The sequence below is a fragment of the Sphaerodactylus townsendi genome, linkage group LG01, assembly GCF_021028975.2.
Source record: "Sphaerodactylus townsendi isolate TG3544 linkage group LG01, MPM_Stown_v2.3, whole genome shotgun sequence".
In the NCBI taxonomy this organism is placed as follows: Eukaryota; Metazoa; Chordata; class Lepidosauria; order Squamata; family Sphaerodactylidae; genus Sphaerodactylus; species Sphaerodactylus townsendi.
The window spans coordinates 54,392,356-54,409,602 of NC_059425.1; the positions used below are offsets into that span (position 1 = coordinate 54,392,356).

The 17,247-nt window shown below is 44.5% G+C and overlaps 1 protein-coding gene across 5 annotated transcripts; it reads left to right on the forward strand.

The window, feature by feature from the left end:
• The first annotated feature begins 646 nt into the window (after positions 1-646).
• On the forward strand, positions 647-10,291 carry LOC125444481 (zinc finger protein 14-like). 5 transcript variants are annotated; one of them, XM_048482410.1, is made up of 8 exons: positions 647-927; positions 1,749-2,201; positions 2,413-2,527; positions 4,060-4,130; positions 4,328-4,454; positions 4,986-5,108; positions 6,107-8,576; positions 8,663-8,838. In XM_048482410.1, exons 2-8 carry the CDS (start codon positions 1,779-1,781, stop codon positions 8,697-8,699), a joined length of 3,366 nt encoding a protein of 1,121 aa, XP_048338367.1. In that variant the 5' UTR covers positions 647-927; positions 1,749-1,778; the 3' UTR covers positions 8,700-8,838. The 5 variants fall into 5 exon arrangements, with proteins under 5 accessions (XP_048338367.1, XP_048373289.1, XP_048374909.1 ...); XM_048517332.1 differs by having other exon boundaries at positions 657-927; positions 6,107-10,291; XM_048518952.1 differs by having other exon boundaries at positions 657-927; positions 4,989-5,108; positions 6,107-10,291.
• The last annotated feature ends 6,956 nt before the right edge of the window (positions 10,292-17,247 follow it).

Consider the following 17,247-nt stretch of genomic DNA (forward strand, 5'->3'; position numbering starts at 1 on the left):
TGGTTGCTTTCTTTGTCCCTCCCTGTATTTACAGTGGCAGGACAGAGCAGCATGGTTTACAACACGCTTACATTGTGCGCCATCTTAAAACCCGCAGGCTACAGGTCCAGGGGAAAGGGACAACTCTTATGGCAGTCTGAGTAGTTAAGGCTGCATGTCGATGCACCTGAGGGCTAGATTTGTGACGGAAGATTTTTGCGCATCCGGGCATTGATTTCTTTGTCATTTCATCCGTTCTTCCTTGTTCAGTTGGCAGGACATGGAAATTTCTACCCTGCAAAGCATAAAATTTATTTATTCTCTTGTCGACATGGTTTAATAATTTCTGTGCCCCTTGTTATCACTGAAGGGGTTTCCTCAATGCAAGCAACTTATGGAATCTGTTACCTTCTCTAATTTTCAGGTGCCAGATCCGTTTACTTGATGCCATTACTGAGCCAACGAGTGTCACATCCAGAGTGAAGCATGTCACTATTTTTTTGCAGTACTATTATTCTTATTTGTTTAATGCCTGTTCTGAGCCATTCCGTCTTTTACTCCGGCCCTCCACTCAATCGTGCCATTATCTGAGTTGGCTGAACAGCATGGGATAATCCAGGAGTGCAACCCTGTGCAGATTTACTCCAGAGTAGCCTCACTGAGCTGCATGGGGCATGACGGACGGCAGACTGACTTAAGGCTTGTCCGGCGGGGTCTGGATCCATCTCATCGGAAGGGCAGAAGTGTTTTTCACTGGCCTGCAGCACTGAAAGGGTTAAAGCCACCGAGCTGTTTTCTGGAGAGGCTAGGTAGACGGGAAGGCGGAAAAGCAGAAATGCTCTTTTGTGCGGGCGCTTTGCTACTGAATTGGCACAGTGGACAGGATCTTAAGATCTGCAACACGAGGGGAAAGCCTTGCAGGCGGATCCCGGGAACCTTTACTCACAAGTAAGTCATGGGAGGGGGTAAGTTTTTAAATGTTGGAAGAGAGAAATTTGCCTACTGTGTGTGTGTTTTAAAGGGGGGGGGGCGAGCGGGCAAGGGATTGAAATACTGGTTTTCTTAGGCACATTTAAAAATTCGTTAGGTGCTCTGGGGACTGTTGTGGGATCTGTCTTCAAGGGAGAAGAAAGGTGGGATCTGAATGCTGCATATAAAAATAAGGGAAAATACATCCGCAGCCATGGAATCACGGGGAGGCTCAGAAAGGAGTCCCTGGCATATTCACATTCATGCTGACTGACTTCCCCACATAATTTTCATTTTGGGTGGTGCTCCCCACCATCTGCAGTTTCCGTGGGGATTCAGTGCCTCTCCCTATCCAGCTCTGTTCATCTCAGCAGCTCCTTTGCCCTCTACCTTCTGTTGGCTGCTTGCACAGAACTGTGGCCTAACACGTTCAGCCTGTTGAGGAGATACCCACGATGGGAAACCCGTTCTGTCATTTTATCCAGGACTTCAATGTACCTTGAGATTTATTCCCTAGACTGATCCACAACCATCGGAGGTTAGACTCATAACATTCACAACAGATTTTTAAGCAGCCTGATAGAGATTATTTTCCCCCGAAGGACAAAATAGGCATATCTTTAAAAGCTGGATGAGTAATATAAAACAATGACATTAGTCCTGCAAACTATAACATGGGTGCTTCTTCTGATCCACAGTGGTAACTCCTGATCAGAGTTGGTGATATAGCCCCCTTTTCTTCTGCATATCTTTTCCTCTCCCCCTTCATAGTCATGTAAGTAAGGGATATCTTTCCACAGTTGGAGGCTACCCAAGAGAAGGGAAAGCAGATGGGAGAGCAAGACCCACAAGGACCTGGAAATGGCAAGAGAACAAGAGAAGGCGTCCATCACATCCCAGCAGGGAGTGCTGTTGAATTCTGGGAAACAGCTATGCCTGAGATCAGGGATCAGGAGCCTATAAACACAGAAGTACTTTGCCATCGCTTCCGGCAATTATGCTACTATGAGGCCAATGGGCCCCGAGAGGTTTGCAGCCAGCTCTATGGACTTTGCAACCTCTGGCTGAAGCCAGAGAGGCACTCCAAGAAGCAGATCCTGGACCTGGTGATCCTGGAGCAATTCTTGGCCATCCTGCCAGAGGAAATGCAGCATTGGGTCACAGGATGTGGTCCGGAGACCAGTTTCCAGGCTGTGGCTCTGGCTGAAGGTTTCCTTATGAGTCAGGCAGAGGAAAAGAGGCAGGCAGAACAGGTGAGGGGGTTTCATTCACTCTGTTCAAACCATGACCTGCTTGTAGATAATTCACTAGGCTGGGAAGAAAATCCAACCCTGATTCTTGCCCCCATGGTTGAAGCAGCTTAGCTGGTTGCTGCAGAGGTGAAGAGTCTGGGAGAGGGGCAGGATCTGTCTCCTCAGCCTGGTCAATTTCTTCTGTTCTCCATCACCCTTCCTGCTATTTCAGATGTCGGGACCATCCATGAAGATGGAAGCTAAGTTCTCTGAGGTGGAAGGAGCTCCTTCAGAGGAGTGGCAGAGGGCGCAGACCCAGGACTGGGCCCCAGATGCCCTCTCATATGGTAAGGATGACTTCTGCCCAGATGGAATTGGGGTACAGTGAAGTTGCTGGGTAGGTTTCGAATTGGAAAAAAAAAACTTCTGCACAGAACGAATGGATTTATGGGGCTCAGAGCAATAGGATGTAGTGATGGTCACTCATTTGATGGTAGGTTAGACAGATTCATAGATGGCAAAAACATCCTTTTTCACATGACTTAATATATATTTCACCTTGCTTCCATTAGAGGAAATGAAGACAGCTCAAAAAGTAAAGGTAGACAAATCTGTTTGCAGATATTAACCACAGCTAATAAATGTAATCTCCATGTAATCTCCATGCGTGACAGTATACCTCTGAAAAGCCAGTTCTAGGGACCAATCAAGAACCAGTGTGCTGTAGTGGTTCAGATATTGGACTCGGGCATGGGAAACCCAGTTTCAAATCCCCACTCATGCCGTGGAAGGTTACTGGAAAAGCCTGGGCTAGACACATACCCTCAGCCCAAATCCTGCCTCGTATTTGGAAGGGAGACCTCCAAGGAAGGGAGACCTCGGTCATGTCATGTTGTGGAGGCAGGAAGTGGAAAATTATCTCCAAACGTCTTTTGCCTTGAAAACTCTCCTGGGTTGCCATCTGTCACCTGTGACTCAATGGCAACCCCCCCCCCCCAAATACCTGGGCATCAAATGGTTTTAGTGTCCTGCTTCAAGGCTTTCCAAGGGCATCTGGCAGATTACAGTCAGAAACAGGATACTAGGGATTGTCTGGTATCCTTATCAGCTATGGGTGGGGACTGGAGCGGACATAATATTTCATCTGGCAAAAAAACTGGATGCAGACACTGGAAACCCATTGGTATTGTCTTAGGTAGGTTTTCTGGAGCGTCAAATGATATGCTAAAATTACCTCTGGGTTTTTGGCTGGATGTAACAGTGACTTGTATGACATCACTTGCAGCCCCCTCTTATTCTCCTACCAGTCTAAACACAAGGACACATGCAAGGACCCAAACAGGGGGAGAACAGATGCCTGGACTAAGGGGCTCTCCAGCAGTTACCTTTTAAAGCTCCATAGTTAAGAGGACATTAATAACCTCTTACAGAATGTGGGTGTCTGGTGCTTCTGTCCTGCATCTCCCACTATTTAACTAAAAATCATCACAACTCTTCAGTGTACATAGGCCAAGGTTTCACTGCCCTGGGAATGAGGGTGCATGAAGCAGAAGCCAAACAAGCAAACCAAATAGAAAGTCTAGGATAACACTTAAGAGGAGGGTGGACATGTTCATGGAGGATAGTGCTATCCACGACTGCTAGTCAAAATGGATACTAGTCATAATGACTACCTATTCTCTCTAGTATAAGAGGAGCATAACTATTAAATTAGGTTCTGAGAAACAGAGGCAGGATATGCTGCTGTGATGGTCTTGCTTGTGGCCTTCTTGGAGGCAACTAGTTGGCAACTGTGTGAGCAGATTGCTGGACTTGAGGGGTCTTTGGTCTGATCCAGCATGGCTTTTCTTATGTTCTTCTAATTTTCCCTCTGTTGCAGGCACTGGGGATATGTTGTTGAGCCATCGATTTGTCAGAGGTGTGGAAATGGCTGCTGTGCCTTCAGTCCAGGTAGGGGTGATGAGCGGGGTACAGCGTGGGTCTCCCCTTCTTTCTCATGTGGCTTTTACTTCCTCTGTCTGACTGAGAGGCTGTGAATGCTAATCCATGCCAAGCTCTCCATCCTACACCATCTCAGAATGCCCCCTTCCAGCGTGCAGTCTCTGCCTGGCACAATCTTTGAGGAAGGAATCTGCTTCTTCTTTCAGTGTCCGTTTTTCTTTGAGGAGGTGGCTGTGTATTTCTCTGAGGCAGAGTGGGCCCTGCTGGATCCGAATCAAAGAGCTCTCTACATGGAAGTCATGCTAGAGAATTATGGAAGCGTGGCCTTTTTGGGTAAGGATCTTTCACAGTTGCCAAAAGTGAAATTGCTGCCATCCTGCCATTAGGATGATGTCTGAAACAAAATCTTGACCAGTAATATATTATTTTGAAACCTGCCCTGCAACTTGCCCCTGCTAGGGAAATCGTGTTGATGGGGTGGCAGCGAAAGGTATGTTCAGCATGGCCAGATAGAGCCGCTCAAGTGGCCTGGATTGCCCAGAGGTAATTGAGGCCAGTGTTGTGGCCATCACCCAAGCCAGAGAGGCTGTCCTGGAGTGAGGGCAAGGTGGGGCTGAGAGATCCTCGAAAGATTCTGGAAGGGGCCGTGTCCTCAGTTGCCAACCTTTACAACATACCCTTCCACCTGAATGGGATTACGGCCATCTGCTCTGACTCATCTGGAATGGATCTGTTCCATTTCTACTGATTGGGATTGTGTGCTCTGATCTTGACTATGTTTCTATCCTTGCAGAAGATTTTTTCTTTTTTGTTGCATTTATTTCCTTACTGATCTAAGTATCCTTTTCTCTATCTCTTCCAAAGAAGCCAGTAATGTAGATGAGACTACAGTGGAGACAAACAAAAGCTTCCCTTCCAAAGAAGTGTTGAAAAGTTTCTCAAGAGGATCTCAAGAGAGAATTTCCTTTTCAGATAAGCTGGCTGCAAGTGGGTATCCTTCATGGTTAAATCTAGGGAACAGGCAAGGAATACCCATGGAGAATTTCTGATTCACTTCTTACAATTCTTGGTTTTGGTAGAATTATAAAACCCTCTGGGTACTGAGGAAGAGAGGCTTTCTGGAGCCTGAAATCTGGGAGGCTCAGAAGCTCCTTCTGGGACTGAGCTCACTGTTGAATGACTACAGTTTCCTTAAATACTAGGTGTTCAAGGGGCTCTTAACTTAAGAACATCCTTGCTGGATGAGGACAAAGTCCCACCTCCTATCTCCTAGAGTACTCAGAACAGAGGTCCCCTGAGTGGTGCCTGTGGACACCATAGCTCCCCCTGACATATTTGTGTTTTTAGGGAGTGGTTGGGGCCAAGTGTTTTTAGGGAGTGGTTGGGGCCAGAATGGAACACATTTTTTATTGACTACTGGATACTTGATAGACTGTGCAGCTGTTTTAAAATGTTGCTTTGGCAGCAGCTGACACCACAGCTCAAGAATCTACACTGCGGCAATCATTTTTGGCTGGTTCTGCCTCCTGCGGCAGTCTTTATTGCTGTGCCCACCCTGCCATGTCAGAATTCCAGGGAATGGTGAGGGAAGATATTTAAGAACAGCTCCACTAAACAAGGTCCTCATGGCTCTGATCATACCAGGATGGAAACTCTCTGTATAATCACGGAGCTTGTTATGAAAGTTTCTTGTAATTAAGCATCATAAGACCCATGTAACAAGTAAAATGTGAAGGGAGGAGGAAGGATCCTCTGCCACCTTTTCCTTTAAAGTAGATTTGGGGAGTTTTGGGGAGGGGTGGGAGAGAATATATAAGCAGCACGGGAGTCCCTGGCCAGAGAAAAGAGGGTATGACTGCTTCAGGTTGAGTGGATGGAAGTGAGAAACTCTGAACATGGAAACAAAATGCACTTCCATCCATCTAGAGTGGCTGATTTGTGGCTTATCTCATTGCTTGAGTGCTGATTAGATCTCTCTTTTCCAGCAGAAGATGTCAAGGAGGCGATTGGGAAATTCCAGGGGTTTTCATTGGAAAGAAACAAGGAAGAAGAATCTCAGTGTCACTTCAGCGATCAAGAGAGACTAAAGAGGCAAGAGGGAAGCCATGGAAAAAAGATGAGGGAAAACCCCATTCTTTTCCAAAAAAGAGATTTTCATGATGTAATTGACATGACAGAGGAAACATACAAATACTTAGACTGGGGATTGAATTTCTCAGATCAAACTAAAGATATGGATTTGCATAAGCACCCTGGAAAGAAGGCCTATAACAGCTTCCAGGGTGCAAAGAACTTCCTTTGTGAAGCAGATCTCATTAGGCACCAAAGAATCCATATAGGAGAAAATTCATATAGCTGCTCAGACAGTGGCAAAAAGTTATCACGGGATTCAGATCTTGCTCAACACAAGAATTCCCAGCCTTCAGAATGGAACGCATTTATCTACTTAGCAAATGAAAAGAATTTATCTGATAGCAAGGCACATGATTTTGCAAAGGGATTCCATAGCAATGGTAAACTTCAACAGCATCTACTAACCCATACATCGGAGAATATTTTTGACAGCTCAGAGATTTCAAAGAGATTCAGTAGGAGTGAGTACTTTCAACTGCATCAAAGGACCCACACAGAAGAAAAACCTTTTCAGTGCTTGGAGTTTGGAAAGAAATCCAGCAGCGGTGGAGATCTTCAACAGCATTTCAGAACCCACACAGGAGAGAAACCTTTTGAGTGCTCTGAGTGTGGAAAGAAATTCAGTCAGAGTTGTAATCTTCAACAGCATTTAAGAACCCACACAGGAGAGAAACCGTTTCAGTGCACAGAGTGTGAAAAGAAATTCAGCAGCAGTGGAAATCTTCGCAAGCATTTAAGAACCCACACAGGAGAGAAACCTTTTCAGTGCACAGAGTGTGAAAAGAAATTCAGCAGCAGTGGAGATCTTCAAAAGCATTTCAGAACCCACACAGGAGAGAAACCTTTTCAGTGTTCAGACTGTGGAAAGAGATTCAGCAGCAGTGCAGGTCTTCAAAAGCATTTAAGAACGCACACAGGAGAGAAAGCTTTTGCGTGCTCAGAGTGTGGAAAGAAATTCAGTCAGAGTTGTAATCTTCAACAGCACTTAAGAACCCACACAGGAGAGAAACCTTTTCAGTGCTCAGACTGTGGAAAGAAATTTAGCAGCAGTGCAAGTCTTCAAAAGCATTTAAGAACTCACACAGGAGAGAAACCTTTTCAGTGCCTAGAGTGTGGAAAGAAATTCAGTCAGAGTGGTAATCTTCGACTGCATGAAAGAACCCACACAGAAGAGAAACCTTTTGAGTGCTCAGAGTGCGGAAAGAAATTCACTTACAGCAGTAATCTCCGACTGCATGAAAGAACCCACACAGAAGAGAAACCTTTTGAGTGCTCAGAGTGTGGAAAGAAATTCATTAGCAGTGGAGGTCTTAAAAAACACTTAAGAATCCACACAGGACAGAAACCTTTTGAGTGCTCAGAATGTGGAAAGAGATTCAATCACAGTGACTATCTTCAAGTGCACCAAAGAATCCACACAGGAGAGAAACCTTTTGAGTGCTCAGACTGCGGAAAGAAATTCATCAGCAGTGGAGGGCTTCGAAAGCATTTAAGAACACACACAGGAGAGAAACCCTTTGAGTGCTTAGAATGTGGAAAGAAATTCACCACCAGTGGAGATCTTCAAGTGCATCAAAGAACCCACACAGGAGAGAAACCTTTTGAGTGCTCAGAGTGTGGAAAGAAATTCAGCGGCAGTGGAGATCTTCAAAAGCATTTCAGAACCCACATGGGAGAGAAACCTTTTGAGTGCTTGCAATGTGGAAAGAAATTCAGCAGCAGTGGAGTTCTTCAAAAGCATTTAAGAACCCACACAGGAGAGAAACCCTTTGGGTGCTTAGACTGTGGAAAGAAATTCAGCACCAGTGGAAATCTTCAAGTGCATCGAAGAATCCACACTGGAGAGAAACCTTTTGAGTGCTCAAAGTGCGGAAAGACATTCATCAGCAGTGGAGGTCTTCAAATGCATTTAAGAACCCACACAGGCGAGAAACCCTTTGAGTGCTTAGAGTGTGGAAAGAAATTCAGCACCAGTGGAGATCTTCAAGGACATCAGAGAACCCACACAGGAGAAAAATCTTTTGAGTGCTCAGAGTGTGGAAAGAAATTCAGCAGCAGTGGAGATCTTCAAAAGCATTTCAGAACCCACACAGGAGAGAAACCTTTTGTGTGCTCAGAGTGTGGAAAGAGATTCAGTCACAATCAGAGCCTTCAAGTGCATCGAAGAACTCATACAGGAGAGAAACCTTTTGAGTGCTCAGAGTCTGGAAGGAAATTCAGCTGCGGTGGAGATTTTCAAAACCATTTAAGAACCGACATAGGAGAGAAATCTTTTGAGTGCTCAGTGTGTGGAAAGACGTTCAGTAGAAGTGGCCATCTTCAGTTGCATCAAACAACCCACACTGGAGAGAAACCTTTTGAATGCTTAGAGTGTGGTAAGACGTTCAATAGGAGCGGTGACCTTCAAGTACATCAAAGAACCCACACAGGAGAGAAACCTTTTGAGTGCTCAGAATGTGGAAAGAAATTTATGAGCACTGGAGGTCTTCTAAAGCATTTAAGAACCCACACAGGAGAGAAACCTTTTGAGTGCTCAGAGTGTGGAAAGAGATTCAGCCAAAGTAGCAATCTCCACCTACATCATAGAACCCACACAGGAGAGAAACCTTTTGAATGCTCAGAGTGTGGAAAGAGATTCATTCACAGTAGCAGTCTTCTACTGCATCAGAGAACCCACACAGGAGAGAAACCTTTTCAGTGCTCAGAGTGTGGAAAAAGATTCAGTCGCAGTGGCACTCTTCAAGTGCATCAGATAACTCACACAGGAGAGAAACCTTTTGAGTGTTCAGAGTGTGGGAAGAGATTCAGTAGGAGTGGAGATTTCCAAAAGCATTTAAGAACCCACATGGGAGAGAAACCTTGTGAGTGCTCAGAGTGTGGAAGAAAAGCTGTCACTGTGGATATCTTTAATTGCACCAAAGAACCCACACAGGAGAGAAAGCTTTTGAATGCTCAGAGTATGGAATGAGATGCAGTCGCAGTGATACTCTTCCAGGAGCTCAAAGAACCCACAGAGGAGAGAAACCTTTTCAGTGCTTAGAGTGTGGAAAGAAATTGAGCAGCAGTGGAGATCTTCAAAAGCGTTAAAAAAAACCTACCCAGGAAAGAATGGAGTGCTCAGAGTGTGGAAAGAAATTCAGTCACACTGGATGTCTTCAACTGCATCAAAGAACCCACACAAAAGAGAATTTTTTTTGAGTGCTTAGAGTGTGGAAAGAGATTCAGTCAGAGTAACAATCTTCCAGGATATCAAAGAACCCACACAGGAAAGAAACCTTTTGAGTCTCAGAGTATGGAAAGAGATTCAGTAGAAGTAGATATCTTCAAAAGCAACTAAGAACCTACATAGGGTGATGTATTTGATCCCTGGCTGGTTAGCCCCAACTGTCTCAGATCCAGTGGACTTGTCCTTCAAGGTGAGATGCTTCAAGCCGTGGAAAGAAACGAGCTGATGACATTGGCAGCCAGCCCTGAATGGTGGGAAGGTGAGCAGGAGTGGTAAGCCCCTCCCAGGCAAAGAGCTTTAAGGAACAGGAAGAATTAGCTGTGGAGCAGAGACTGGCAGGATCGACCAGGCCTAGGAATGAAAGGGAGGGGTGGGAAGAAAGCTGAGTCACATAGCCAGGCTGAGGGTTCTACAAAATTGAAGGAGGTGCTGGGACAACAAGCCTTGTGCTCCTTCTCTCTTTCTGAGACTGGCTGAGGTTGGTAGGGGGCAAGAGAAGACAGAGAAAGGCACAGAAGCTTTTGCGGGATCAGGACAACCATCGGCTTTTGAATGCTTGGTGTATGAAAAGAGATTTATTGAAAGAGACAGTGTTCAAGGGCATGAAATAATCCACAGAGGAGAAACCTTTTGAGTACTTCGAGTGTGGAAAGAGATTCATTCCAAAACCCAACCTTCAACAACATTAAAGAACACACAGGAGGGGGAACCATTTCATATCTTATTGACAACCACAGACTACACACAGATAATTAGTACATTTCAGATTTGTTTTAGATACACTTGTGGTAAAGAACCGATCATTTATCTAGGGCCCTTTCCGCACAGGCCTCCGGGCGCCCTCACGCCGGCAAGAATTCTGCCGGCATGGGGATGGAGGCCGTTCGCACGCAAGCATGCGAGCGGCCCCAGCAGAGGCCGGCGCAGGAGAGGCGGCTCCGCATGGAGCCGCCTCTTCCCTGTCCCTCTCTTGCTCGCCGTGTCAGCTGTCTTCGCCCTGCTTTCGCCAGCTGCCTTCCGACCTCCAGGGGTCGGAGGACAGCATGGGCAGGGCGACAGATGGCGACAAGGCTAAAAGCTATGGAAGCTGGCGAAACAGCGTGTTCCACTGGCGGGTGCCGTTCGCCCCGCGCCGCAGGGAACAGGCTGTTTCTCACCCCTGTTAAAGGGGTGTTTTTGAGGACGGCCTGACGCCGCCCTGAGGGAGGGGAAGGGGAGCCAGGTCGGCGCTGCGTTTCAGCAGCGCCACCTGTGCGAACGGCGGCCTGGTGGCGGCGTTTTTACCGTCCCCAGGCCGCCGTTTTTGGCCCGTGCGGAGAGGGCCTAAATGTTTAAATTAAAAAGGTTTAGCATAAGATCAGAGTGTTGTTTTTCATGAATAAACATGTTTATGTGATTAGCAAATCAAATTTCTCTGGATGAAAAGAAGTGGCAATCTTAAGCATCTGCAAGAGGATTTCTTCTTACAGCTTTACACACAATTTTAAAAAAGATATGCTGCACTCCTGTTTTCCTCATGTCTTAGGAGAAGTGTAGAAAGCACCCATTTATTAGATGTAAAAATCTGATAAGTAGAGAACTAGACCCGACACCTGGTGTAAGCATCTCAGTTTGTGCTTAAGTGGCCATGAGAGAAAATCTGATCTGGAAATGGGAGAAGGGTTCCTGCTGACTCTTGATACCACAGATGGTGGTTTCCTTTTCTGCCAAGTAGGAAATATGGCAATTGGGGTATCATCTTTTAACTCTAATCTTATCTTTTTGATCAATCCCAGAAGTAGGGCTAAGGGACCCCTGTATAGAGTGAACCATTTATGGCATTTGGCCATGGACCGTAACAATATAAAACAATCGAGCAATAAGTGTCATATACAAAATACAGATTAAATCTAAATAAAAACCGAACAGAATACACGATAATACGTAGTGTTATAGATTCTCTTGAACAGTGTTGTGTATCCTCTGGACAAAAGTATAATTCTTTAGGAATCTGGGCATACTTTTAAATAAGATATGCCAACAGTATTGTCTGAAAACACAAATACATAAAGGTCTGTCTGAGATTTTTGGAGGTAATATGTACCAGATGTGATGATCTTTCATTATTAGTCTTAATTGTTTTAAATAAATGAGAAAATCCAGACTGTATGTTTGCCTATCATTTGATGCATTTATCTTATAGATTCAGTCATGTAGAGCGGAATCAGTGCTCCCATCATTCCATCTGGAATTGAGTATTGGGAGAGGATGTTCTTATATAACATGCAGTTGAAGGCCCACTCCTTAAAGCTTAATTTATTAAGTAGGTTGTTGGAAGCAGAGCATTGTTTATGCCAATATTTCAATAGGTCAAGGTGTATGCACATGGTAATGTAAGGCATACCAAGTTCTGCCCCCATCAGAACTAAGAGTATACCTTTAAGTAAGGCCAAAATTCTACAGAACAATTGATTTTGTACCATTTCCAAGCAGCGAGTCAGGTTATTGTTCCATACCCACAGCTCAGTTCCATATAGAAGTTGCAGAATGTCCTTTTCTTGAAAAATGTTTCAGAGCTGGATCAACAAGGCATTCTTTGGTGAAGAAAAAATTCAGAACGGTCCCATTGGTTTTAGAGGCAACAGTTCTTGTAACTACCAAATGGTCTTTCCAATTTTTTGCGACAGGCTCCCAGAGTCCTTTCTGTTGTCTTCCATGATTTGAATTTTAGAAAGTTCTCAAGAGATTTTGAGAGTCTGAGTTGTATCTCTGCTGGAGTCTCTGTTCAGGTCTGGAATGTGGCACTCCTTGAGTATTGGATGGAATATCTTTCCTTTTTTTCCCTTTAAACACGAGTCTGATTCTGTGGTTTCCCCACATCAACAAGAGCATTTCCTTTGAGTCATAACCTTCTACGCCCATTTAATAAGTAAGTAAACTTTGCTTTTGACTAAAAACTTCAAGAAGGTTCAGAGGAAAGATGTGAGTTGGGATTTTTTCCCAGTGGTTTCTTTTTCTGTCCAAAATGCTCCACTTGTAAAGATATACCATTTCATAAAATTAATAGTTAATGGGCAGCATTGCCAATTTAATACTGCATAGGTTTGGCTGTTTCACAGTTGAAATGAACTTTGCTCAAAAAAGATATTGGCTGCCATTTTTGTGTTGCTCTGCAACCCTAAGCAACACTGCCAAGACATTTGCGCTGTAGCTAAAGTGTGCATTTTTTTCCTGAAGATCTTTTGTAAGCATAGGATAAATGTTCCCTGACCTATCTGGGGTATTATTTTACTCCCCTTTGTTTTCAAATGAGTTTACCATTGGAAAAGAGCTCCTTGTCAGCCTCACAGAGGAACCACAGCTAGACTTTATACCTCTGGGATTAGGGAGCAAACTTTATTGGCCAGAAATGGTCTTAAAAGGCACATTTAATTATTCCATTAATTTATCAAAAAAGTCATTAATTAAACAAGATACTCTTTTTCTCTGTTCATCAGAGCTTATAAAGGCTTCAGAAGAAGTCAAGAAATATGAATCCACGAGAGGATACAAAGGGAGCAAAAAATGCTGGATTTTCCGAACTTGTTACTTTTGGAATCCTGTTTATCTTGAAGGAAAGCTAGAGGATTGAGGCTGGAGCCAGACCAGGGGAATGCATAGAATCACAAGAGTTGGAAGGGGCAGTGGAGGCAATCTAGTACAGTGGAACCTCAGTTTTCATCGGTTTTGGTTTTTGCCGATTCTTTGGGCAAAAATTTTGCCTCGTTTTTCACTGGGTGCTTCGGTTTTTGTCTGTTTTCGCTAGCACGCGCGTGCTAAATTCGATCAGCAAAATCTATGTGATAGGTAGGCTGATGCAATCTTCTACCTAGATGCAGCCTTTAACCTAGATACAGAATGATGATGCAAACCCCTGACCAGGGGAAGTCAGCACATCTGCTGAGATAAGATGTGGCTCACTGATTGGATGTATATATGTAAAGTGAACTGTGTGCCTTGGTTCCTCTGTTGCTGCACTGCACTCTGTCAGACTGTTTCGTGTTTTGGAAACAAGGAATAAAACCCTTCTGTTCTTTGAAGTGAATAAAGCCTAGTGTCTTCATATGTTTACTGCTTCTGACACTACGACTGCTGCCTGCAGGATCCTTCTCACATTCTACAGCTGAACTGCTCTTACTGTAAAAAAAACCCATAGTACAAGTACAGGTGAACTGTAAACTGAATATGAGCTGTCAGGGTGATGCAGCTGCAAAAAGAATCATGTGTTCTTAGAGTGAATCAACAGAAGCAATAACATCCAGTTCACAAGATGCTATAGTCTAACTTTACACTGCATTGGTCAGGCCGCACTTGCAGTATTATGTACAGTTCTGGAGGTCCATGTCAAAAAGGATGGGACATGATTGCAATCTTGTATGTGCAAGGATGTCAGAGCAGGGAAGAGAGCTATTCTTGTTGGCAGCACACGATAGAAGTCACAATAACAGGTACAAATTATGGGTGGAAAGGTACCGGCTGAATTACAGGAATTTCTTTTTTACAATGAGAGTAGTTCAGCAGTGGAATCAGCCACCTAGTGAGATGGTGAGCTCTCCCTCACTGGCTGTCTTCAAAAAGCAGCTGGAAGAAAATTTGCCAAGGATGCTTTAGGGGACCTGCCCATCCCCACATCATGGGATGAAGAGAATTAAGGGAGTAGAGCCACTTTTGCTGGTCCTGTGATTGATTTGTCAGAAAAGCACCAGAGAGAGGAGGGCGGACCTAGTCTATCAGGAAGCTCTGCTGCAGGCAGGATGATTCTGAGGGCCAAGAATCACATCCCGGCCGGCCTGAGGGGAAAGTTACACCACAGCCAGAGCAATATGGAGGATTTCTTGTTATATTTTTCTTTACCCTAACTATCCCCAGCACGTCCAGTTTTAAAGGATCAGGTAGGTGATGTGGAAGACCTGTGTCTCAGACCCTGGAGTGCTGATGCCAGTCTGAGTAGAGTAGACAGTACTGAGCTTGGTAATATAAGATGACCTTGTGTATTACTTCAATATAAGGTGACCTTGTGTATAATTCACAACACAAAATTTCCTCAAATAATGGGAAATTAATCTGCTACTCAAAATGGTGGGAGTCTGTCCCTTTTAGAATGTGGAATTAGCAAGAGCAGACCCTTGGCTTGGCAAAAGGTCAGGTAAGCTCTAGATCTTTATTGCCTATGTATACAATAGTCAGCTTTTGCAAGAAATCCAGAGGACAGCGAGGTAAAGTTTAACAGTTCTATTAAAGGAAAGAATAATTAAAATACAAGCACACAATAATCAAAGCAGCAGAACACACACACAGTCCTAGGATATAAGCAGTGTTGAGGGGAAAGGTTTGGAATAAAGGGATTGGGGGAATTCTCAGGGGTAATAGTTCCAGGGCCTGAACTGGCTTTGGATCCATGAAGCAGAGTCCATTGACCTGCACTGGTCTCCAAGGAAGCGAAGTAAGAAGCAGGTGGCATGCAGCAGCAACTGAACACAAAAGCAGGCTCAGAGGTACTGAGTGCTATTTTATAGCTATTTTATAGAAAAGTCTGGACCCTCTGGCTGTGCTAAAATAGCTTTAATCTTCCTGGACAAAGGAGAGTCTTGCCTTTCTGGGGAAAGACAAGAAAGAGACATAACATTCAAGTATTGGGACATTAGCCTAATGGGTTGAGCACTTGGCTAAACTGGGAGTGCCCAAAAGAAGGAAGGTAGATAATTAAATTACAGCTGTAAAACAATGACAATGTAAATAAGGTGGTCTTTAGAGAGAAAGTCTGGCGAAATACATTAGCAAGTCTTTTGATTTAGTAGGGTGGGTAGTCCAGGGTTAGAGATGGGGATTGTTTACAAGGCAGAAGCATTGTTTTCTCTTAATCCCTTTAGAAAGAAGAAGAGTTGGATTTATATCCCCCTTTCTCTCCTATAGGAGACTCAAAGGGGCTTATAAACTCCTTGCCCTTCCCCCCTCGCAACAAACACGCTGTGAGGTAGGTGAGGCTGAGAGAGCTCAGAAGAACTGTGACTAGCCCAAGACCACCCAGCTGGCGTGTTTTGGAATGTACAGGCTAATCTGAATTCCCCAGATAAGCCTCCACAGCTCAGGCAACAGAGCAGGGAATCAAACCCGGTTCCTCCAGATTCGAGTACACCTGCTCTTAACCACTGCGCCACTGCTGCTCTGAGGCAGGTATTTTGCAAGGTGGATATGGGTGAGGGCAAGTTCAGACAAGATTTTACTTGTGGGTTCGCTAGCCAATGCAGAGAATGGGAAGGCACTGCTAGGCACCCCAAGGGCTGGCAGAATGGGTAGAGACACTGGTGTCTTAAAAACTGGGTTTCCCCCAATCCACCATAGGTCAGTCTGGTAACACCCCCCAACCCCGAAGGCTATGATGCCAATGGCTGGCTTCGTTTGATGCCGGACCCATGTGCGGGTGGACCATATGCCAAGAGCAGGCAAAGGAGAGAGGGATGGACAGCAAGATTAAAGTAAAGAGGACCACAGGAAGAATGTGGCAATTTAAAGGGGACCCCCCCCCCCCAAATTACCTAAACATGGGAAGTGACATGCTGGATTCTACTTTTCAGATCTTCAATGGCTAGCAGTAAAAAGGATGTTCAATGAGAACAATCCATAAACAAGACCATGAACATTAATGTAGGTGTAAGTTATGGTTTAAAATTAACATTTCATAAGCTGGCAGTACATTCTAAGCTAAATCACATGTCATCTTATCAAGCAAGTTAAAAAAGAATAGTTGAGACAATGGGGGCAGAGTCCAAGCATAAATCATAACCTAAAACACATATCATAAACCAGACAAGGCTAACATATTTCATGGTTGTAAGACTGCAAAGACATAATTCATACGAGGAGAAAGAATTAATAAAAATGCATTTCATGAAAGGGAGAAGGCAATCCATAGGGAAATTCATGGGTAACTAATTAAAACACAACTCATATTGATTAAAACATAACCTAAAAACAAAATATCTGGCTAAAATCCCAATTCAAAGGGCTACTAACTCATGATAATAAATTCATATGACTATTAAATGAGCGGGCAACAAATGAAAACACAGTGATGAACAAAAATGAATACAGAGTTCACTGAAACTGTAATACATGGGATGATCACGACATCTTTGCCCTCCCCCTTGTACCCAAACACATCAGTGGATGCATAAGTCTTGTCTTCATCTCAAATGGTGCTCCCCCCCCCCCAAAAAAATGAGTTAGTTTACAATTGCCATTGGGTCTCCGTCCCCGCCCCCCTCGCTGGAAGAGTTTGCTTGGAGCTGCAATGCCAGCCGGAGGCACACTTGGTGAAAGCCGAGGAGGCTGCTCAGGGTCCCAGGCTGCTCAGGAGGCTGCTCAGGGTCCCAGGAGCGTTGGCAAGGGCTGACGGGACATGTAGACACCGCAGCCTGCATAGGACCTGCTTGAAGGGGGTACCCAATGGCTCTCACGCTGCTATCATTCTAAGTAATAAGTAAAACGGAATGGTGGGGGATGCTTTTTATAAGAAAATATTGTAATAGCTTTAATATTTGTCGACATTTTTCTACATTTATCCTCCTGCTAAATTTATCCCAACGTTGCATGAGGGGTGGGGATAATGAGAAGGCGTGTGAGTTTGTAGCTCAGCTGAAACCTGAAGTGGAGATCTCCTGGAACACAATTCGATGCCAGTCACCCACTCACTATCAGATCCCCATAACAGACATAATCCTCGCCAGAAGAAAAATAACCCTGAAATTT

What these genes read in the sequence shown, in the direction of transcription:
- LOC125444481 (XM_048517332.1), top strand. Translation starts at nt 1,779, where the DNA reads ATGGGAGAGCAAGACCCACAAGGACCTGGAAATGGCAAGAGAACAAGA. An exon ending in CTGCTGTGCCTTCAGTCCAG is followed by an intron (nt 4,131 to 4,327) that starts GTAGGGGTGATG and finishes TTCTTCTTTCAG; the next exon opens with TGTCCGTTTTTCTTTGAGGA. An exon ending in TGGAAGCGTGGCCTTTTTGG is followed by an intron (nt 4,455 to 4,985) that starts GTAAGGATCTTT and finishes TCTCTTCCAAAG; the next exon opens with AAGCCAGTAATGTAGATGAG.